The following is a 23403-nucleotide window of genomic DNA, read 5'->3' on the forward strand; positions in this document are numbered from 1 at the left end:
ACCCCCAGAACCTGAAGACATGGATGAAGCCGCGCAGGCGCAGTGGCAGCAGGAGAAGCAATTCACCACCTGCACCTCCCACAAGAGAACACCAGGGGGCGGTCTCACTGGTCCAGGTGATGGACGAAACCTACGGAGAACGGCAGAGGAAACCGCCATTGATGTCTGTACGCAATGGCTCCCGCCCAGAACCCAATTAGTGTTTACCGGGAACGGACTGAAACTAAAACCGCAACATTAATAATAAAGCGTAAGAAAAGACTCACTTGGTTCCACTGGGGCTCGAACCCAGGACCTTCTGCGTGTAAAGCAGACGTGATAACCGCTACACTATGGAACCACGTGGTGGGAAGCAGTTCTGATGGTGAATAATGAAAAGTTTGGATGTTAATGGCAAATGGTAAAAACAGAAAATTATAAAACGGCTCTCAAAGAAAGAAGTTTCAGACTTCACCCGTATTTCCCAACACTGGGAGAAAAAAGGTAAAAGCAGCAGGAGCCCCGCGAACACACAAACACTGATGTGTCACAGCAAATTCAGTAGCACTGGCCGGCTGAAAAGTGAAAGCTCCTCACCACGTGGTTCCACTGGGGCTCGAACCCAGGACCTTCTGCGTGTAAAGCAGACGTGATAACCACTACACTATGGAACCCGGTGAGCGAGTGGCTTTCCAGATAGACTAACTACACTTAGAGACACTGACGCGCTGAAATGGGAAACAAGATGCTTCTGTATCCTAAGCCGGGAAACTTCAGGACCTCGGATTTTCTAGCGCCGCCGCTCTGCTCTCTCCTCGCTGCACAACCCACTGTTGATGGAGGAGAGAGAGAACGGGAGAGGGGGAGACAGAGAGAGAGGGAAGGAGGGAAGGAGAGAGAGACAGAGAGACAAGAGACAGGGAGACAGGGAGACAGGGAGACAAGGAGACAGAGAGACCGACAAACAGAGAGGGAGGCAGGGAGGGAGGAAGGGAGGGAGGGACGGAGGGAGGGAGGGAGGGAGGGAGGAGGACAGGAGAGCAGAGGAGAGGAGAGGACAGGAGAGGACAGGAGAGGACAGGAGAGAGAGAAAACCGCCCTCGAGTGGTCGCTCCTGCTCTGATGTAGACAGTACCGAGAAGAAAACACACCTGGCTCTGTGGCGCAATGGATAGCGCATTGGACTTCTAGACAGATGAAGGAATTCAAAGGTTGTGGGTTCGAGTCCCACCAGAGTCGCTTTTATTTTAGTAAGGAAGAATAAAATAAGAGTTGCGAAGAAAAGTGAACCAAAATCCGTGACCATTTAAGTTGTCCTGCATGGCGCACCCATTAAGATTAAAAGAAGTGGGGGTGCTGTTAATCGCAGTTGTTGCCTGAGTCCGACCACTTGGGGAGAACAGGAATCTTTCCGCTACTACTACCAGAGAGTTACTCTAAATCACCTTCCACCATCAATCACACTCCCAAAGTCTGGGGAAACGAAGAAATGAGCGAAGTGTAATCACAGTTACTAATCGCCCTCCGTTTGTGACTTTGTATTTCAATGTTTTGCTTTATAAGAGTAGAAAATAATTTTAGGGCTTTTTAGAAACTTTTAAGGCTCAGGGTGTTGTCCCAGTTGCTGATAAATTAAAGCCTGTGCTTCCATGTACCAGAATGGCCGAGTGGTTAAGGCGTTGGACTTAAGATCCAATGGATTTATATCCGCGTGGGTTCGAACCCCACTTCTGGTAGATGCATCTTTTTCTTTCCCAGCCCCTACAACGTCGGGACACAGAACGGAAGGCACAAGGAGTCGTAGAGAAACATTCACTTTTTTCAACACTAAACTCTCTAAACCCAGTTACGTGCCGGATCCTTTTCTGATGGCTAGATACAGGAGTGTAGAGAATTTAAAAGTAAAATTTCTAAGTAAAATATTTTAAAAGGAAAAAATAAAAAGCAAGGTGTTTACACATAAGGCGTGACATAAGAAACAGCAGAAAAATAAACAGAAGGGTTTGGTGTGTGGTGGCACAGCGACAGAGCAGGCTCAGCGTCTCCCCTAACCGTTCCGGGGCTAACCAAACATCTCTGCAGGATGTCTGTTAGGGTCTGACGGACTTTCTCAAACCAAGGGGATTCAAAAGTGGGATATGAAGTCGCTAAATGGGATGCAGCTCAGGTTACCGCTCTACGTATATCAGGTCTGTGCCACACTACCCTTGATGACACGGAGAGAGTCGTGTGGCCACGGGGCTAGCCTGAAAAGTTGAACTTAGTTACATTCCACATCTGATGCTTAGGGTCCCATACGTTCGTTTGGGAGAACTACTTAGATCATGTGTGATTATCCAAATGAGGGTGGGGAGAGGGGAAAGGGGTGGTGGGTTCAAGTTGCGATCCGCCCGATCCCACAGAGGACCAAGTCTGGGTCTTTGCAGCAGCACGAGCTTGCAGAGATTCTGGAACTCGGCATATGCTCAATAAATGTCAAACACAAACAGAACCTCAAATTATGCATCCCCACTGCACCCACAAGACGCTCTAGGGCGCCTCAAAAAACAAGACCGGAATTAGAAATGTCTCCACCAGCTCCAGAGGCCATACCAGAGCGTCCAAATTATGGGGCGTTCGAGCCGGGAAGTGCTCTTCGGAGGCCTCACGCACGAGGGATCTCCAATAATTTTAGTCTTTATAGTCTACGTGTGACCAGAGAGAAGAAAGAATTGATTTCACCACACGCTTGTTCATCTCGATTTTGAAGAAATAGCAAAAGACTACTTGCAAAGAATTTAGATTCTGGGCCTAATTTTGGCTGTGGATAGTCTTGGGAAGAGGTCTTTGCCAAGAGCCCGGATAGCTCAGTCGGTAGAGCATCAGACTTTTAATCTGAGGGTCCAGGGTTCAAGTCCCTGTTCGGGCGGAAGTTGTTTTAGATTCCTATGTCCAATCCTGACTAAACAAATCAGCAGTCAGTAGAATCAGTTCTATCGAACTAATACCCTTACTCCAGTTATGAGACATGAATGTAATCAGTTACGAGCCACTATCTCCGAGATAACAGCGTCCTTAAAAACACTAGAAGTCCCCACCTAAACAGTAGGTCATGCGCAAAAACCAAAGAAATTGGAAAGATGAGCAGTAAAACTGGTGTATTTTACAGTCTTTTGTTTGTAACTTAAGAAGGATAATTAAGTCTTATAATAAAAGAATTAGACGAGTATGTAGTGATAATCTTGTTTGTACAAATAAAAGTTGCCTGAAGATCAGAGAGCGATCTTGCCACCAACTAACCACACAGGTCTGGAGGTCTGTACAGACAGGAAGTGAGATGGCTGGTTGGAGAGAGGAAGTGATAAGGCAGGAGTCAGGAGCTCAGTCTATTTTCTGCTGGGAAGCTGTGGTTTTGCCCCTTTGTCTCCTTAATCTCTCAGCATTTTCCCCTATATCTGACCCCAGGGTTTTATTATTAAGACCTAATAGAACTCATGCTACACTAGTAAAAGAAAATACTTAGGTATAAAAAGAAAAAAAAAACTTACGAAGGTTTCTTTGGGGGGAGGGGAAAGAGTATTAAAAGTAGGGCTCAAGAAGTAACATGATAAGGGCTGAAGAGATGGTGTATTTGCTTGCGGTATTGGCTGCTCTTGAAGACCTGGGATCAGTTACCAGCATCAACAAGTCAGTTCACAACCAGGTATAACTCCAGTTCCAGGAAATCCAATGTTCTCTGCAGGTTCAGGCACTATGCACATCCATACATGCAGGCAAAACACTGAAACACATAAAAATAAAATAAAACATTTAAAAAATGTAAAAGCAGCTCAGAATTATAAAAATAAAAGAAAAAACTGGGGCAATCATGATTGATTATTACAGGAATGAATAAACAATACTGACAAATATATACAACTGGTAACTAAGTTTCCATTTCCAGGAAATGATAGAATAAAATAGGCAGAGAGAGAAGGGAGGACCAGGGCTAGAACAAGAAAACTAGAAAAAAAAAAAAAAAAAGTTCCCTCTTCCCATGTTCTTTAAAATGAAAAACGTTAAACCTTTGGAAGTCACCAGCATAAAATATGGAAAAAGGTCCCCATGCCTATTGATCTTTAGATGTCATAATATGCCAGAAGTGGATTATTTTTCCCTTGCAATCTATATAGTACCCCAAATTCTCAAATTGTTCTCTGTCTTAAAAAGGAAAGAAAGAAAAACTGCAGACAGCTAGTCTATTAGTTAGGTCTTCTCTGTTGCAGTGATAAAACACCATGACCAAAAGCAGCTTGGGGAGGAAGTGATTTGTGTCCCTCTGTTTCCACATCACAGTTCATCATCAAAGGCAGCCAGGGCAGGAACTCCAAAGGACAGGAACCTGGAGGCAGGGGCTGATTCAGAGTCCATGGAGGAGTGTTGCCTACTGGCTTTTCTTCCTTGGCATCTCAGTTGCCTTTCTTATAAGATGAAATGGGCTGGGTCCTCCCACATTAATCACTAATTTTGAAAAATGCCCTACAACCATGCCGACAGGCCAGTCTCAGAGAGGCATTTTCATAATTGAAGTTCCCTCCTCTTAGATAACACTAGCTTGTGTCAAGGTAACTAGCCAGCACACATATTTAGTAAGTTTAAAACACAGCAATTTTGCTAATAAATGAAGAAAAACTATATACTAAGATATACTAGAAGAAATTAAAGACAAGTGGTACAGAATTTAGTTGAGGCTAATCTATAACTTGGAAATATTATGAAGACATGGTGTAAAGGGCTGAAAAGAAAACTCTGTTCCAGCATTGATTTTATTATTATTATTATTATTATTATTATTATTATTATTATTGTGGGTTTTAGAGACAGGGTTTCTCTGTATTGCTTTGGAGCCTGTCCTGGAACTCGCTCTGTAGACCAGGATGGCTTTGAACTCAAAGAGATCCGCCTGCCTCCGACTCCCAAATGCTGGGATTAAAGGCGTGTGCCACCAGCGTCTGGCTCCAGCATTAATTTTAAATGCCATGAAGAAAATATACTGTCTAACAATTAATTTCATCGATTATGAAATGTATCTCGATTTCAATCGACTACTTCAAAAATATTTGAGAATGAATATAAGGTAATTATACTTCAAAGACACCATGGTGGCACACAACTGTAATTCTACCATACAGTATATAGAAAAACAAGTAGAGAGTTAAAGGCCTGCCTGGTCTAGCCTGAGCTACATAAGGATTCTAACCTAACATAAATAAATAAATAAATAAATAAATAAATAAATAAATAAATAAAGGGCTGGGGATAAGGCTTGGTATTTCCTAGCACTCCCAAGGCATTTGGATCTTTGCTCTCCAGCACAAAAAGAGAGGGGTGTGTGTGCAAAGACATGGGGAGGAAAGACAGAGAATTAATCTTAGTATATTGTATGCCAAGAACATGTATTCTTCCAAAATTTTCTTCTGATAAAATGCTAGGAATTGACTTGAACCACACACTAAAGGCTATGTTTGAGTGCCCCCCCCCCTTATTTTTAAAGAGTTTGTCCCTCTCTTCTGATTGATAATAGGGCTGATAGGAAGGTGTCAAAAACAAAATATGTTCAATTGGCCCAGAGGAGCGGGAGGCCAATCCCCGGGCTACTGAGTCAACCCTGGCATTACCTAAGATTACTGAGTCTTTGGAGGACTCCCTGCCAGTGATTTAAGGCTGCTTCTACAGAGCTGGCGGGCCTCTAGGAGCTTGGCTATAAGGGGTCCATTAGCTATGGGTGTGCCCTTGGTTCCTTCCAGAGGTCAGAATGGATATAGGTTATTAAAAAGCATATTTAGAGTCAGTATAGATGTTAGCCCTTGACCCTTGGCCATCTGGAGTGCTCTAGTCAAGGCGATTTATTCAGCCTTTTGTGAAGAGTTTCCTATTAGCAGGCGGGTTGCTCCAACCTTTTCAGTGGAAGTAACCACTGCATACGCCACCTGGCGGTTTTCTGGTTTTCTGATCTATCTACAAGAGAACTTCTGTCAACAAACAGGGTGAGTTGGGGGTTTGTGAGTGGTTGGTCTAGGAGAAGAGAACAGGCTGGGGGGGGAGGGGGGAGCGGTTGGCCTCCACAGCCTCTGGGTAGGAGTGTGAGGAGGTGTCAGAGGGAGAGGGGAAGAGAGTAGGGTTGCAGGATTTAGGGCAGGACTGGAGGCCAAGGTAATTAATATGGGGGTTTTCTAGAAAAAGTAGGTGAAAGACTCGTGAGCGTCCAAGGAGGGAAACAGAAGAATGACTCAGAAGAGAAAGTCTGAGAGGCGGTGGGTGGAATACACTGTGATTGGCCTGAACAAGGTGATCTTGAGAGCCTCACGGGTGAGTTCAGCTGCTGCTGCCAGGGCTCTCAAGCAAGGCTGCCATCCACAGACGGTGAGGTAAAAAATACCTTCAGTTCATCTGACCTCGACGTGAAACCACAGAACAAACATCTCCTCTGGTGTCCCTAAATCTCTCTTTAATTGTTAATATTCTGGGCACTCATCCACCTGTGGGACAGGGAATCACTGTGCCAGCATAATATTGTGGGCTGTGCAAGCTAGCTAGCCACATTGTGTCCAGGAGGAAGAAGGGGAAGTGACTATGGAGTGCAGGAAGATAGCAGGGGCAAGTGCTATTGAAATGTGTATCTTTCCAGATCTAGAAAATGCCTTGAGCCGGGCATTGGTGGCACACGTCTTTAATCCCAGCACTCGGGAGTTCAAGGCCAGCCTGGTCAGGATAGGCTCCAAAGCTACACAGAGAAACCCTGTCTGGAAAAAGAAAGAAAGAAAAAGGAAGAAAGAAAGAAAGAAAGAAAGAAAGAAAGAAAGAAAGAAAGAAAGAAAGAAAGAAAGGAAGGAAGAAAGAAAGAAAGAAAGGAAAATGCCTTGGTCTGGGGTGAAAGGGCAGGGTCAGGAACCACGGTGCTATATTTTTTTGCATATTTTTATTTGAATTAGAAACAAGATTGTTTTACATGACAATCCCAGTTCCCTCTCCCTCCAGTCCTCCCCTACCACCACCCCCCTCAACTAAAACCCTACCTATCACTTATCGTTTCTGCTCCCCCTGGATGGTGAAGCCTTCCAAAGGGGGTCATCAGAGTCTATCGTATCCTTTAGGATAGGGCCTAGGCTCACCCCCGTGTGTCTTGGCTCAGGGAGTATTCCTCTATGTGGAATGGGCTCCCAAAGTCCACACCTATGCTAGGGATAAGTACTGAACTATTATAGGAGGTCCCGTAGATTTTCGAGGTTTCCTCACCGAAACCCATGTCCCTGGAGTCTGGATCAGTCCCGTGCTGGTATCCCAACTATCAGTCTGGGGAGCAAGAGCTCCCCGATGTTCAGGTCAGATGTTTCTGTGGGTTTCACCAGCCTGGTCTGAACCCTGTTGTTCTTCACTCATCCTTCCCTGCAACTGGATTCCAGTTCAGATCAGTGATTAGTTGTGGGTGTCTGATTCTACTTCCACCAGCAGCTGGATGAGGGCTATAGGGTGGCATGTAAGTCAGTCATCAATCTCATTATCAGGGGAAGGCATTTAAGGTAGCCTCTCCTCTGTTGCTTAGATTGTTAGTTGGTGTCATCTTTGTAGATCTCCAGACATTTCCCTAGTGCCTGATTTCTCTGTAAACCTAAAATGTCTCCCTCTATTATGGTATCTCCATTCTTGTTATCTTCTATTCTTCCCCTGACTCAACTTTTCTGCTCCCTCATGTCCTCCGCACCCCTCCTCTTCTCCCCTTCTCATTCTCCTAGCTCCCTCCCCCCTCCTCCCTTGCTCCCAATTTGCTCAGGAGATCTTGACTCTTTCCCCTTCTCCAGGGGACCATGTATGTCTCTCTTAGGGTCCTCCTTGTTTCCTAGCTTCTCTGGCAGGGTGGATTGTATGCAGGTAATCCTTTACTCTATGTCTAAAATCTGCATATGAGTGAGTATATACCATGTTTGTCTTTTTGTGATTGGGTTACCTAGCTCAGAACGGTTTCTTCTAGTTCCATCCATTTCCCTGCTGTGCTGTATTTTTAAGCACAATGTAACCCTATGTTAGGTGCTCTTGTCACTCAGGCCTCACTAGCCAATCAGGCCCTCCAGATGAGCCTCTGGTCAGAGTGTTGCTGAGCTCTTCGAGGGCACCATTTTCAGGCTTGGCTTTGAAAAGGAGCTGGCACCAGTGATTTTGTGTGCTGTGCGGTGATTGCTGCTGCAGGGAGCTGGGCGGGGTGCTTGGGTGAGCTGGGAAATCACAATATGGTGAGTGAGGAGCTGCTGTCCCAGATAGGGAGGAGCAGATGATGAGGTGCGGGAGCCAGTGTGGTGGGTCCTCCCTGTAGCCAGATTCCCTGTCCTGTGAGATCCCATGCGGTCCTTGCAACTCCCTAGACCCAGGGGCAAGCCTCTGAATAATTTTGCTCTGTGGGCTGCATCTGCTCAGAGCACTGGTAGCAGGGAGCTGTGTGTAGAAACGTCTTTCTAGTCAACTTCAACATGCTTTTGGTGCATCCAGGGAAAACAAGTTGCCAAACTCGGAGAGGCCTAGTTTCACCAGTATCTTCTAGACATTCAGAGCTTTGCATTTAACCTTTATGTGTAAGATACATTTATTGTTAATTTTTGTTTTGTTTTGGGGTTTTTTGTTGTTGTTGTTGTGTTTTGTTTTGTTTTGTTTTGTTTTTTGAGACAGGGTTTCTCTGTGGCTTTGGAGGCTGTCCTGGAACTAGCTCTTGTAGACCAGGCTGGTCTCGAACTCACAGAGATCCATCTGCCTCTGCCTCCCGAGTGCTGGGATTAAAGGCGTTTAATCCACCGCCAGGCTTTATTAATTTTGTGGAGGTTGTAAAAGGCATTTCATGTGTTAGGTAGCACTCCACGACTACGCCGTGATGTAGAATTGGTGATATAAAGGATTTTTACCAGTGCTTAGGAAATAGTAAGTCTCACAAAGTGGAATTTAGGTGTGGGAAGACTTTTTTTTTTTTTTTTAAGTGTTCAGCCTGCATGTATACCTGCACTCCAGAAGAGGGCACCAGATCTCATTACAGATGGTTGTGAGCCACCATGTGGTTGCTGGGAATTGAACTCGGGACTTCTAAGAAGAGCAGCCAGTGCTCTTAACCCCTGAGCCATCTCTCCAGGCCAACTGTTGTTATTTTGTACCAATGTTAGGATAAAGCTGAAAGGGGATCCTCCGGAGTGTGGGACCAGGGCAGATTCCATGGCAGGAGAGGGTGACCGAGGCGAGGGACAAACACACCAGGCAGACAGAGTTTGAGTGAGAAGTTTTATTAGAAAGGGGAGAGAGGGGGAAGGAAAGAGAAAAGAGGTAAAGAGACACAGAGGGAGGGCAGAAGAGAAGAGGGAGACAGGAGCGGACAGAGCAGAAAAAGCAGAGCAAAAAGAACAGTAAGAGAGCGTGGATGGTGGTGGGGTGTCTTTCTTTTAAAGGGGTCCTTTACACCTGTGTGCAGACTATTACTCATGGAACCCTGGGCTGACCAGAGTACTGCCCGAGTGCATTCTGCCGGGTGACAGGGGCAGGCCAGCATAATGCCTGAATCCTTAGAAAGACTGCCTCTAAAATACCCCAAAAATAAGTGTATGCTAACCAGGCCCGTTAGATATTAGGATGCTAGGATTGCACAGATATTTGGCTCCAAACCATTACAAAGAAGCCGCCCCTGATTTACAACCAGACACGAGACCCATCCCCATATGGAAAAATAGGCCTCTAACAATCTGCTCAAGGAGGCATTGCAGGGTCACAACCAACCTTAAGGCCTGGTGTGCCACAAAGTTCTAGTTTACTTCTTGAGAAAAACATAGCTCTGCCAGATGGGCAATATGACAGAAGATGACAACTATTTGAAAGGTAAAATGTTGTTGGTAAGGACTTGCCTGATCAATCAAGGCTTTCATTAAAGCCCTCAGGCAGGGAGGAGGAACATTCTTGAAAGAGCTAGTAACCACCTGGGGCCTAGGCCTTAGGAGCTTTCCCTGAGTAAGAGCCTCATATTGACAATAAAACAGAACTTCTCTAAAACCAGGAATATGCTTGGGAGAGCTGGTAATGTTCTGGGGCCAGGGCCTTTGTGGAGGGGTTGCTTCAGATACTGAGAACCCAACTGTTCCCACCATATGGAGCTATGGTTGTCAGTCCCAAGGCCACCCTATGTTCCCCTTGTGTAGCATTGTTTGATTAGCCTCCTCCGGAATTTGTCCTATTGAATGATAGTTTCTGTATAGTTTCTGTTGACTTCGTAAAAGTCTCCCATTTCCTTCCATCCCCGCCCCCCGCTCCCCGAACTAATATACAAGAAGCTATTCTTTTTAAGAAGCTTGCTTGGCATGAGACCTCCCACCCCAGCCTTTATCTTTTCGACCTTCTACTTGTCCTATCTTTCTCATCCCCTGTGACCTTCACCAGAGGACCCTGTCACTGAAGAAAGACCTGCTGTTTCAGATCACTGGTGTACTTAAATCACTCTGGGAATATCTTTGTTGTGTAAGTCCTACAACTCCTTTCAGGCTGGGCCTTGACAGCTCAGTGAGGAGGAAAAATGGACAAGTTAATGTGTGTCTGCCAGTCTCTGGCTTTTTTTGAGGGGGGGGGGCGTGGACATACAAATGAAGAGGGACCTGTGCAAGAACTGAGTTCACTGACCAACTTTAAGTTGATGTAGTGACAGTGCAGGAAGGAGAGGCAGGAAGGAGAGTGAGAGCTTTCGTGCTCCAACAGTAGTCGAGATTAGCAACGAGGAATCATGTAATCCATTTTAGATGATCCATACATGCCCTGGCTGACCATTTCTTGGGGTCCATATACCAGAGCAATCAATAATCTAGATATAGGACTACTGGGATTACTGTAGTTACACTGGTTCAACCAAATAGAAGATCTGGGTAAATGGTGTGGCCCTGCTTAGCAGGACTACTATTTTAAGATGTATCGCCTTGGTTCTGGAGAAATGTCTTAGAGGTTACCAGCATTGGCTGCTCTTCCAGAGGCCCTGAGTTCAATTCCCAGCAACAACATGGTGGCTCACAACCATCTCTAATGAGATCTGATGCCCTCTTCTGGCATGCAGGCATGCATGTAGGCAGAACACTGTACACATGATAAATAAATAAATACATAAATATCATTTAAGAAAAAAAGATGTATGGCCTGGGGGGGGGGGTGAGTAATCTTTGTGGAACATGTGGCCATCAATTCTGTTTCAACTTTTCAAAATAATCATTTGAGATTGTGACTAATTCATGCCCATCCCTTGTAGGCAGTCTCTTTCCTACCTACAAGCCCTACCATTGACCCATTATTTTCTAATTCACGGCCTGTTTTTCTTTAATCGTAGTTACACAGTGACAACAGTTACTGTTTGAATGTGACCTGTGTTTGGCTGTAGGACTTCCCAGCTCCACTGGACAATCTGTGTTTTGGAATTTGTACACAAAGGACTGTGTGCCTGGAAGAGGAAGAGGAAGTGCTCTGGAAGAATTTCTACTAACATGCAAATTTCTCAGATTTCTGTCTGCTCCTAGAGTGGAAGGGTAGAGCTAGGAAGGCCTCTGCTGTCTGTGTCATTTGATCTCTGATCGCTGAGTAGGGGAGCTGCTACTGTCTGAGCCCCAGCTAGGTGGCCATAGCTAATGTGGACCCTGGGAAGACTTAGCACACAGGAGTACCTGTGGGAAGTAATTTGCAGGTTCTTTCTAGGATTCTCCTCTGCTGTAGGGAACTGTAAGGGAAACCACAAGCCATGTCACGGTGAGTGTGGGGACCACTGACCCCAGACTAAGCAGAGCAGTTCTGCTAAGCTGTTGGAGCTACTGTGCCTGGGATGGCCATGAGTCAGACTGGTTCTGTTGGTCCATGTGGTGACCTGGGCAGTGGCCCTTCTCTGAGACTCCCTAAGTGTGGATTCTGTGGGGGAGGGGGAGGCTTTGCTTTTAGTGGGAACTGGGAAGACAGATTGGAAAACTGAAAGTGTGGTTTCTAGAAGTTCTGTATATTGCTTCCCACATTCAGGTTTGTCTTACAAATGTTAAATAGTTTAAAAACTGGTAGAAAGAAGTGTTGGGGGTCACCCTCCAGCAGTATGTAATTACAGTGTTTTAAAATTTCTGCCATCAGTCTCCAACTGATTCAGGGGAGAAAAGAAGTTTCTGAGCTGCAGAGATATTTCAGACTTGCATGTGGTTTGGCAGGTGGATAGGGCAAATTCCAAATTGTGCTCCATAATCCATGTATAGAAATCCATTGAATCCTCTGACAACCATCTAGTGGAGACTTTCATCACCTTCAAGTGATAGGAGACAGAAGGGCAGTGGGACACTGATGGGGGAAGCAGTTTGAAGACAGCAATACCCAAATTCCCAAATATTGTTTATGATATTTTTTATTCAAAAGGGGTTGGTTATAAATGACTAATGATCCCAGGTCTACAAGAGCTAGTTCCAGGTCAGCCTCCAAAGCCACAGAGAAACCCTCTCTCGAAAAACCAAAATAAATAAATAAATAAATGATTAATGATCACAGCCAATCTTTTTTCATAAAAAAGGAATATGATATAGAAATGAATACTTTATATTGGTATGAGTTTTGGTTTATTGATACAAATTTAAGGTCAGTTTGTTATAGTCATATTTCTTTTCTTGCTTAGGTAATGTGTATATACAGCTCATTTAAAAAATGTAATGTATAGCTTGGAGTCTCCTGGCCTGTGGACTGGGAGCAGATCAACCTGCCCCTGCGAACCAATCCATCCAGAGTCTGCCAACATCGAAGTGCTAGTCCTGCCTCCATCCACCAGGAGAGGGAGTTTCTCAGACCTGCCTGCACCCACCAGGAGAGCCATCAGAGTATTGGACCTGTTTGCACTCATCAGAGGAGAACCTTGGATCCATACCCACCAGGAGAGGGAGAGACCCCACCTGCACCCACTGGAAGAAGGGATGGGAAGACGACAATATAAGAACAGATTCAACAACAGAAAGGCCAATATGACACCACCAGAGTCTAAGGACACTGCACCAGCAAGACCTGAACACCCCAACACAGATGAAGCAGAAAAGAATGACCTTAAAAAACAAATCTATGAAGGTGATAGAGACCCTCAAAGAGGAATGAGAAAATCCCTCAAAGAAATGGAAGAAAAAAACAAACTAAAAAATTCAAGAAGTCAACAAATCTCTTAAAGAAAGTAAGAAAAGACAAGAAAAATCAGCCAAACAAATGAAGGAAACAAAACAGTTCAAGACTTGAAATCTGAAATAAACAATTAAAAAAAAAAAACAGTCCAAGGGAATGCTGGAAATAGAAAAGCTGGGTAAATAATCAGGAACTACAGATGCAAGCATAACAGAATACAAGAGATGAAAGAGAGACTCTCAGGTGTTGAAGATACACTAGGAGAAATAGATTCATCAACCAAATCTTAAGTCCAATCTTAAGTCCAACAAATCCCTAACAAAATATCCAGGAAATATGGGACACCGTGAAAAGGCCAAAACTAAGAATAACAGGTAAAAAAGAAGGTGAAGAAACTGCACCTCAAAGGTACAGAAAACATTCAACAAAATCATAGAAGAAAACTTTCCTGAACATGGATGTCAGTTAGGAGGCCTGGGCAGTCTATGGGGCCCCTGGTGGTGGATCAGTATTTATCCCTAGTGTATGAATGGACTTTGGGGTCCATTCAGCATAGAGGGATACTGTCTCATCCTAGACACATGGGGGAGGACCTAGGCCCTGCCCCAAATGATGTGACAGATTTTGATGATCCCCATAGAAGGCTTCACCCTCCCTGAGGAGCAGAAGGAGGAATGGGATGGGAGTTTGTGGAGGGTATGGGAGGGATAGGGAACTGGGATTGATATGTAAAATAAGATTGTTTCTAACTTTTAAAAAATGTAATGGATAATTAAATACAGATTATAGATATTCACCTATGATAGTCAAAACTCATAATTATGTTAGTTAGGTTTTCTAGATAAATAGAGTTATATTTCAAATGGATAGGCATTCTTCAAACCTTTCAAAGACCTACAGAGTATTGCATTTAAATGGTTTAGGGTTTTTCATGACAGTGGGACACAACTGCTCCTGGCACACCAATTACATCAAAAAGGAGATGGGCATCAAAGAAACTCATTATGGAGTTTGCTTTCAACATGGCAAGACTAGCCATTTGGGCAAGAAACTGCTCTTGCCTGGACTGTTTGACTGTATGCTGTATAAATAGACATGCAGGATCCACAGGAAAGTGACTGCTGAACTTGGCAAAACAAAATATGACAGTCCTGAAGAGTTCCTGTTTCATGGAAGAGTCTGCCAGGTACTCTGCAGGACACAGAGAAAAATGACTGACAAACTGCCAATACAGGTAGACAGTTTAAAATTCCCTGCTTCACTAAGGAGTCTGCCAGACACACTAGGCCTGTAGGCTGGAGATGGATGCCCCAACATTACAGAAGAACTTTGGGCAACTGTCCAGTGAGATATCTCTGTCAATTCCAAAGTCAATATATTGTCCTTCTGATGTCTTTGATGGAATTGAAGACAGATAGTTATGGTTATGGGTTTTCCTTAGTCATGATAAAAGATAAGTTACATACAAAAACTTTAGACTCACAAAGATAGGATAGATGATAGAATATTTTCTTTAAGTTTGCCAAATGTTAATGGAATAAACATCGTAACTATCGTTTTTTTCTTCTTAATCACTGTTTTATTATATATAATTTTACTATGTTAAAGTTAAAACCCTTCTTTTTACTTAGACAGAAAAAAGGAGATGATGGGGATGTCCTTCTGTATATGTTTCTTTTACTGGTTGATGAATAAAACACTGTTTGGCCAATAGAGGTAGGAAGATAGGCGAGACTAGGAGACAAGGAGAATTCTGGGAAAGATAGGCAGAGAGGCACCAGAAAGAGGACACCATGTAGACCACAAAGGAGTAACAGGTCCAGGCATTCTCTGGTAAGACAAGACCATGTGGAAATACATAGATTAATAGAAATGGGTTAATAACTAAGACAGCTAGCCAATAAGCCCTAGTCATCGGCCAACTGATTAATAATTAATATAACATCTTTGTGTGTTTATTTGGGGCTGAGGCGGCAGCGGAACCTGGCAGGAAAGTAACTCCAGCAACAGGACACCTTCATCTTCAGCATGATAACGAGATATTTGGGACCTGGAGAATTGGCTCAGTAGTACTGCTGCTCTTGGGTACCCAAGTTTGATTCCTAACACCCACATGAGATTGGTCAGAGCCACCTGTATTTCCTTGTCCTCGGGTCTGGTGCATTATGCTGTGCAAATGGTGAAAAGACAGAAATATAAGTGATTCTGTACTGGAAAAAAATTTCTTCATGTGCCTGTTATCTTAAAAGAGAATGAAATTTAAGTGTATAAGTTTTGTCAGTGAGTACATCAAGTGTATGCCAGGTATCAGTGATGACCAGAAGATGGTGTCTTAACTCCCTGTGATGGGAGGTACAGACAGTTATGAGCTGTCTTGTGGGTGTGGGGATCAAAGCCAGCCCCTGTGGATGAGCAGCCAGTGTTCTAAGTACTGAGCCTTCTATTCAGCCCCACGAGTTTGTCATTAATAGCAGTAAGGTGTGACTGGCTTATCTAAGTTCATCTTTACCTCAGCCCTGCTGACCCAGAAGAAATATAAGATTGGTAGCATCAGAAACTTAGACGTGGTGCTTAAATTTTCTGAGCCTAAATCTCCACAAAATGAGGGTAAAGTACAAAGAATGATCAGGAGAGAAACTGACAATAAAAATCTTTAGAAGATGGTTGACCATTTAACCAAAGCTACAAGAGTGAATTTAACTCCAGTGTGGTAAAGAGGCAGCAACGGGAGCCCACAAGCTCACATGTCAGGTGTACCATGCTTGAGTTTAGACCTCCTGTAAGGAAGGAAAAGGAACATGCAGGCAAGCCTGACTTGTCTGAATGGGGTTGTACTCTGCTTCCCCGGTGCCTGAAAAACCTCCAGTTAGGACCCTGAATGGTGCTGACTATAGATAACATCCAGGTTGTCTGGAGATCCTGAGACTTGAACTGAAGTCTCTCCAAGGCTAAGGCAATCAGGCATTCACAAAGAGTTGTGGAGTTTGGAAGAAGTATTAGGGATGGAGCTTTGGGTGTGAAAGCCCAAAGTTCAAATGCCAGAGAGCAGTGTTTGGGGTGTAGCTGAGGACAAGTTGGCATGAAGTGTGTACTGTATCCACTCAGCTATGGTGGGTCATTCCCCCTCCAGGTCTTCCACTCTTTCTTTACTTTTTTGTCAACTCATGTAGCTGTCAGTGACAGTACCCTGCAGCCCTCTCTTTGCAGTCCCCACTAGGACCTTAAAGCTCCTCAGTCTCCACCCCATCAATCCCTGGTACTTGCCTGCCTGGCAGGAATAAGGATGTCCTAAGAGACATATCTCTCCCTTTGGCTAACAACTAGTGAAACAGTAGATACCATGAAATTCTAATTCCCCTGGGAACCTCATTGTGGGAAAAGACTGACTCCTGCAGATGAGAATGTCTGCACTGAAGAAACATTTACTCCATATCTGACTACCTTGCAGGAGAGACAGGAGCTGAGGTTGGGGGAGGGGTTTTAGAGGTGGGAAAACTTTATATGGCTTATTATATTACTTAGTTGTACTATTGTTGCCATCTATCGAAACCTGTTAGGACCCCAAGGTTTTCTCTTCATCACTGTTCCAAATAAGTCACACTGGAAAATGTCATGTTTACAATTTTTCGTTAATAAGGGGGATCTCTGAGTTCAAGGCCAGCCTGGCCTACAGAACAAGTGCCAGGAGAGGCTCCAAAGCTACACAGAGAAACTGTGTCTTAAAAATAATAATAATTTGCTCTTTTTATCTTTTCTATTGTTTTCCATCTTAAAGAATACTCTCAGGATTGGAGAAATGGCTCAGAGGTTAGGAGCACTAACTGCTCTTCCAGAGGTCCTGAGTTCAATTCCCAACAACCACTTGGTGGCTCACAGCCATCTATAATGAGATCTGGTGCCATCTTTTGGTGTGAGGCATACATGGAGGCAGAATGCTGTATATATAATTAATAAAGAAATCTTTAAAAAATACTCTCAGTATGAATGTCTGACTGGCCTGAAACTCACTATATAGACTACTACTAGGCTCTTCTAGAACATCAGACAGATTTGCCCATTGTGTCTCCAGTGTACCTGAATTGTAGGTGGTTACATTACAGACAACTAAAGACAGGCTTTTTATGTAGCCTTGGCGGTCCTTAAACTAGCTCTGTAGAGCAGGCTGACCTTGAATTTACAGAGATCCACCTGCTTCTGCCTCCTAAGTGTTAGGATTAAAGGTGAGAACAGACAGGAAGGAGCTCAAAGCTTTCAGTCTGAGGATTCAGAGACAGGATCACCCTTTTGGTCTGAGCATTGGTAGAGGTAAAAACTCTCCAGTGGCTGGCTGCTCTGCTTTTCTGATCTTCCAGCTTTCACCCCTGATACCTGACTCAGGGTTTTTATTATTAAGACCTATTAGAAATCGTGGTATTTCTATGGTGGCATAGACCTGTAACCATGATACTCAGTGGAGACAGGAATTTCAGGATTTCAAAGTCATCCAAGATGAGAATGGTCTAAATAGAGTATGGTTGGAGGCCCATGGAACCTAAGGTGGCTGACTGACTCAGGACAGTGTCTATAGTCTTCCCTGAAGCTCTAGAACTTCAGGTTCATGGCACCAGCAAGTGTTAGCTGAGGTATTTACCAGTCCATGTTTTCTATTCTTGATAATGTTTTCTGTCCAAGGCAGCCTAGGTCACTTAAGGGTCAGACTCATGTTGCCCAACAGAGTAATATTCTCCTGCAAGTGGGTGAATTAGCCTCAGACAGGAATGAGCTCCCTATTTTTATATGCAAAATATCATATTCAGTCCTGAAACCATAACACACAGCCAACAGAAATGGACCCAGCAGGTTTTATTCATATATTTAGGGTTAGAGGATAGGGATAGAGTGGGTTAAGGTTTGTGTGATGGGCCCCAGGAGGTGTGCAGGTGACAGGTGTAATGACCCCATTGTAGTGAGGTGACTCCATACGGTGACCCGCACTCTAGCATAAAGTTGCCTCATGACTTTCGGCCCAGGCCCCGCCCTCTCCAGGAGATAATCAGCCCCAGCTGGGCCAGTCACTCGCTCCCGTGGGGACCTGCTTGCCTGTGACCTTCCAACACTTTCCTGTCATGCGTCTCCCGAGGGTCCCAGGTTCCCTCTACTCTCCCCCACACCACCACCCCCAAGCGGGACTCGAACACTGCACAGACTGGGACTCCATCGCTCGCCAATCAGGAGCGGGATCTCAGAAGCAGCGGGGGGTGGAAGCGGGGAGAAGCACCGTTGTCCCCGCCCCCTCGCCCCGCTCCTCCCTTCCCCGTCCCCATTGCGCGCGCACGCAGCATGTTCTCCGTGCGCACTGCCGTCCTCCCGGGCCTCCGGCTCCTAGTCCGAGGCTTTGCCGCTCGGAGCTCCGCGCCGCCCCTGCAATGGCCGGTCCGAGCGGGCATCGCCAACATCCGGGTCTTCGGGAGCCAGGGACGAGGCGGCTCGCACGACCGGGGCTGGGCGAGCGGCGCCGAAGGGGAGGGGGAGGAGCCCGAGGAGGAGGAGGAGGAGCTGCTGAGCGCCGAGCCGCTGCTGCCCACCGCCTCCCAGCGCGTGTGCGTCTTGCATCCTGACGTCAAGGGCCGGGCCGGAAGGACGCCGCGGAACACAGGTACCGGAAGGAGAAAGGCGGGGCCGGAAGGCGGAATAACGTCACCGAAAGGGCGAGGGCAGGAACGAGCGGCGTCGCCAGAAGAGGAGGGGACCCTTCCGGAGGGGCGTGTAGGCGAGGGAGGCAGTGGAGCGGGTTGCCCAGAAGAGGCGGGACACTAGGGCGGAAGTGCTCACTGAAGCCGGAAGGGAGGTGTTGCGGGCTTGACGGGGACAAGCTGATTGGGCAGGGATGAAGAGGCGGAGCCACGGAAAAGTAAGGTGGAGGAGAAGCCGGGGGAGGTCAAACTGAAGTGCATCCGGAAGGGGGCGGAGTTTGGGGGTTGGCCTGGGGCGGTGTCCTGTTGAGCATGGGGCGGGGCGTCGGGCGGGGCCTGGGTGACGGTGGGGCGGGGCTTGGCTTGCTAGGCGTGGAGTCTAGATGAGCTTGGGGCGGGATCCTGGTAACTTGGTTTCTTAGCACTCCTGCCCGCTGCTGCAGCAGCCTCTGCGATGTTTCAGGGTCTGTGCAGCCGCGGCCCCCGACGGACGCCGTCTGTACTCTCTTAGAGTTGCAGGTGGCGGAGGCCGCCGCGCTGGTGCACGCGCTGCATGGCTGGTCGGTGGTGCAGACTCTGGTGGTGCCCACCAAAGTCCCCGACAGCAGGCTCGTCTTCGGCAAGGGCAACTTCCAAGACCTGACAGGTGAGTCGCCCCACCCCCTCCGGCCCGACCCTGTGGACGGTGGAGCCGTCCGTGATCGGACCCCGTGGTGGGTCCCGGGGACACGAGTCCCACCGCTGTGGGAAGACCCACCCTCGAGCCTCAGGGCAGGCCCCGAACTGGCAGGTGGTAGGAGGGTGCAAGAAATGTCACTCACCTGCCCACATGTCCCTGCCTCGAGCTATGGGTCCCTGTCCAGGTCCCTAACAATCTCAGCCTGATTTCAAGAACCAGATGCTTTCCGGAGCATAACCCCCTACACCACACACACACACACACACACACACACACACACACACTGTGTTCCTGCCTTGCAGTACTCTGTGTGCATGCTTGTGCTGCATACTCTGTATGCGTGTGCAGCCCTCTGTGCAATCCTGAGTGCATACCTGTTCAGTCCTGTGTGCTGCCCTCTGAGTACATGCGTGTGATTCCCTTTGTGTGCACGTGTGTGTGTGTGTGTGTGTGTGTGTGTGTGTGTGTGTGTGTGTGTGCAATCCTTTGTTTGTATGTGAGACCCTCAGTGTGGGTGTGCATCCCTCTGTGTACATGTGTGTGGTCCTCTGTGTGTAGGCTGTGTGGCCCTGGCACAGCCTGCCTCTGATGGAACTTTCTCTACCCACCAGAGAAGATCAGGGGGTGTCCAGACATCACTTCTGTCTTCCTGAACGTGGAGAGGATGGCTGCACCAACCAAGGTACAGCGGCAGTATGGGCTGAGGACGGTTCTGACACCATGCCTGAGATGACAGCATGTGATCTGCTGTGAAAACATGGAGCCACAGGGCCTCACCACCCCTTTCTCTGAGCTCGGCTGCAGGCCTCAGGTCCCCTCACTCCCCATTTGCCGGCCTCTCTGTAGAAGGAACTCGAGGCTGCCTGGGGCGTGGAGGTGTTTGACAGATTCACCATCGTCCTGCACATCTTCCGCTGTAACGCCCGCACCAAGGAGGCTAGACTGCAGTTGGCACTGGCTGAAATTCCCCTTCTCAGGTGGGTCACTCCCACCCACACACGCCTTAGTCTTTATTGAGGTGAGCATAGGACAGGTGGTGCATCTGGATCTCCACAGACTTGCTGCTATGGTGTCCAGTGTCCCCTCCCATACAGAGACCCCCAGCTCTGCACCCCCTTGGCCGTTTAAACCCTGAGAGGACTTGGCTCTGGCCAGCAGAGACCATAGTGCCAATAGCCACTAAGCGTGTGTTTCAATTCTAGGTCTACTTTGAGCAGACATTCTGCCTGGCTGGACCATGAGAGAAGGGGCCCCCGGTATATCATGGGGTCAGGTAAGGGTGCCGCACAGTGTCCCAGCTGTTAAGGTGGGGAACACTGGCCACATGATGTGCTGACCTGTGTACAGTTGTGCTGCCCTGTGATGACCATGATTTATCAGTGACGACCTGCTGTGCATGGAATGACCTTCAAGTCACTGTGTGCCCATCCTAGTCTGTAACCAGCAGGACTGCTGATGCCCTGGCATGTGAATGATGACTTGCTGTGCCCAGACTGACCTGCCAGTCACTGTGTGTGTACCTCCTCGTCTGTAACAGTCTCTGATTAAGCCATGATATGTGAGTGGATAACCTACTGTGCTGGACTGACCTGCCAATCACTGCGTGTGCACCTTCTAGTCAGTCACAGGCTCTGTTTATGCAGTGATGTGTGAGTGGATAGCCTAGTGTACGCAGACTGATCTGCTAGTCACTGTGCGCACATTCTGGTCTGTAGCAGGCAGGCTTCCTGACCTCTGAAAGAGCTGACCACGCCCTTGTTTCTAGCGCAGGAGTTGTGAGTGGATTAGTGTGTTGATCTGTGAGTGACTGCTGTGATCCCAAGTGGGAGGATCCAGTGGCCCACCAGTGGGTCCATCTGGGAGCCAGGAGTGATGCGCTGCCCCATCGATCAGTGTGTAGTATGGTTTGGGGACCACTGTCCTTGAGAACATGGTGCTGACACCCACAGGACCCCCAGGAGCACCCTCGCCCCTAGCTTCTCCACAGCCATCCGTGTGTCCGTGTCCCCAGGGGAGTCATTCACAAAGCTGCGGCACCGGGTGCTGAAGGAGAAGGAAGCAAAGATCAGGCGCGCCCTGGAGCGTTTGCGGGACAAGCGGAGCCTGCTGCGGAGGCAGCGCACACAGCGCGAGTTCCCCATAGTATCTGTGGTCGGCTACACCAACTGTGGTGAGGGTCCCCAGAGTGCAGTACCGCATCTCAGGAGGGCACGCAGGGGTGGGTCCCTGAGATGGAACACCACCTCAGCACAGAGCACGCATGGGAGGGTACTCGGGGACCCCAATCTCAGGACAAGGCACGTGTGGAGGGTCCGTAATCCCAGCCTTGGGAGGGTGCAGCAGCCCTCATCTCAACACGGGGTCCTCAGGTCTCTCACCTTGTGTCCTCCCGCACCCCCCACCCAGGGAAAACCACTCTCATCAAGGCCCTGACAGGCGAGGCCGCCATGCAGCCACGCGACCAGCTGTTCGCAACCCTGGACGTCACAGCGCATGCGGGGTCACTGCCGTCGCGCATACCTGTCCTGTACATGGACACCATTGGCTTCCTGTCTCAGCTGCCACACAGCCTGATACAGTCCTTCTCCGCCACGCTGGAGGACGTGGCGCATTCGGTGCGCATCTGCATGGGCCAGGTGTCCTCAGGGACAGGTCACTGCGTGGGCATGTTCCTCAGGAAGTGGGCACTTCCGGTCCCCAGACCGCCCGTCTCCCACCCAAGGGGACCTAGTGCCTGGGGCTGACCGCTCGTCCTGCTTGCAGGATGTCATCATGCACGTGAGGGATGTGAGTCACCCCAGCACAGAGCAGCAGAAGGCCAGCGTCCTGTCTACACTGCAGGGTCTGCAGCTGCCCTCCGCTCTCCTGGATTCCATGTTGGAAGTTCACAACAAGGTGGACCTGGTTCCTGGGTGAGTGGGGGCGTGAGAGCTCACTGCAGGCTGCGTATGCGTGTCTGCGAGTATCTACACCGCAGGTGTCTATATAACCCCACCATTCCTGTGACCCACCGAGCCCCTTGCACGCAGGTATAGCCCCCCGGGCCCAGGTGTCCTGGCTGTATCAGCCCTCCTGGGGCATGGGCTGGACGAGCTTAAGGCAGCACTGGAGGAGTCCGTGCTGCGGGCCACAGGCAGGCAGGTCCTCACCCTCTGCGTGCGACTTGGGGGACCCCAGCTCAGGTGAGTCCTGGAGCACCTGCACAGTGTGCACACACGCTGCGTGGCCCACCTGCCTGTCAGCACACTTCCCGGCAGGCACCACGCTGACAGCTCCTCTCCCCCCCAGCTGGCTATACAAGGAGGCCACTGTGCAGCAGGTGCAGGAGCTGCCAGAAACCGGTGCTGCCCACGTGACTGTCATCATCAGCCGAGCCGCCTATGGCAGGTTCCGGAAGCTGTTCCCTGGGTGACAACCGATAGTCCCTCCCAGATTGACTGACAGCTCATTAAACAGGATTTGTACTCGCTCCCCTCTCCTCAGTGTGGCTGTGTCGAGGCTGCGTGGAGGGTCCGAGTCACTGGGGGAAGTGAGCAGGGAGGGTCACAAAAGGGAGGAGGACAGACACATGAGATCGCATCCCCCACCCCAGTCGGGCCTCTGAACCATACGACAGGGACGTAGTTCCATTCTCTCAGCTCCAGACTGCAGCGAAGCTGCAGTCTGGATGGAGGGTGGGGTGTCCAACCTCGGGGGACACCTTTTAACTCTGACCTGAAAAAAATGCACTAACACTGAGGTCACAGGGTCACGAGTCACATGTCAGGTTTCTGTGTGGGGATGGTGGAAATTCCCAACAAGCAGCGGGTGCGCATTAGTGGGTAGAGTGCTTGTGGTTCAGTACTTGGGGTGCTCGCTGCTCTTAGAGTGCTCACCTTGCATGCACCACACAAACCAGGTAGGGTGGTGGTTCCTGTGGAAACTGAGGCAGGA

General features: G+C 47.9%; 1 protein-coding gene and 5 non-coding genes across 7 annotated transcripts; 4 read left to right on the forward strand and 2 right to left on the reverse strand.

Moving 5' to 3' along the window:
• Window positions 1-267: 267 nt before the first annotated feature.
• Trnav-uac lies at window positions 268-340 on the reverse strand. The gene has a single exon. It is a non-coding gene; the product is annotated as a tRNA-Val (tRNA).
• A 240-nt stretch (window positions 341-580) lies between these two features.
• On the reverse strand, window positions 581-653 carry Trnav-uac. The gene has a single exon. It is a non-coding gene; the product is annotated as a tRNA-Val (tRNA).
• Window positions 654-1132: 479 nt separating this feature from the next.
• On the forward strand, window positions 1133-1218 carry Trnar-ucu. The gene is given in 2 exon segments: window positions 1133-1169; window positions 1183-1218. It is a non-coding gene; the product is annotated as a tRNA-Arg (tRNA).
• Window positions 1219-1632: 414 nt separating this feature from the next.
• Window positions 1633-1715, forward strand: Trnal-uaa. Its single transcript has one exon. It is a non-coding gene; the product is annotated as a tRNA-Leu (tRNA).
• Window positions 1716-2814: 1099 nt separating this feature from the next.
• Trnak-uuu lies at window positions 2815-2887 on the forward strand. Its single transcript has one exon. It is a non-coding gene; the product is annotated as a tRNA-Lys (tRNA).
• A 15511-nt stretch (window positions 2888-18398) lies between these two features.
• Gtpbp6 (GTP binding protein 6 (putative)) lies at window positions 18399-22939 on the forward strand. Of its 2 annotated transcripts, none has more exons than XM_035441968.1 (10): window positions 18399-18754; window positions 19255-19437; window positions 20082-20152; window positions 20317-20447; window positions 20673-20743; window positions 21482-21640; window positions 21877-22085; window positions 22234-22382; window positions 22500-22652; window positions 22759-22939. In XM_035441968.1, exons 1-10 carry the CDS (start codon window positions 18439-18441, stop codon window positions 22880-22882), a joined length of 1566 nt encoding a protein of 521 aa, XP_035297859.1. In that variant the 5' UTR covers window positions 18399-18438; the 3' UTR covers window positions 22883-22939. The 2 variants fall into 2 exon arrangements, with proteins under 2 accessions (XP_035297859.1, XP_027262437.1); XM_027406636.2 differs by having other exon boundaries at window positions 18400-18754; window positions 19303-19437.
• Window positions 22940-23403: the final 464 nt, after the last annotated feature.

The sequence above is a fragment of the Cricetulus griseus genome, chromosome 3 (genome assembly GCF_003668045.3).
Source record: "Cricetulus griseus strain 17A/GY chromosome 3, alternate assembly CriGri-PICRH-1.0, whole genome shotgun sequence".
In the NCBI taxonomy this organism is placed as follows: domain Eukaryota; kingdom Metazoa; phylum Chordata; class Mammalia; order Rodentia; family Cricetidae; genus Cricetulus; species Cricetulus griseus.

Bases quoted from the DNA above. Each gene is read 5' to 3' on its own strand.
- Gtpbp6 (XM_035441968.1), top strand. From the start codon at position 18,439: ATGTTCTCCGTGCGCACTGCCGTCCTCCCGGGCCTCCGGCTCCTAGTC. The intron at 20,153-20,316 runs GTACAGCGGCAG...GCCTCTCTGTAG, and splicing joins GGATGGCTGCACCAACCAAG to AAGGAACTCGAGGCTGCCTG. The intron at 22,383-22,499 runs GTGAGTGGGGGC...CCTTGCACGCAG, and splicing joins AAGGTGGACCTGGTTCCTGG to GTATAGCCCCCCGGGCCCAG.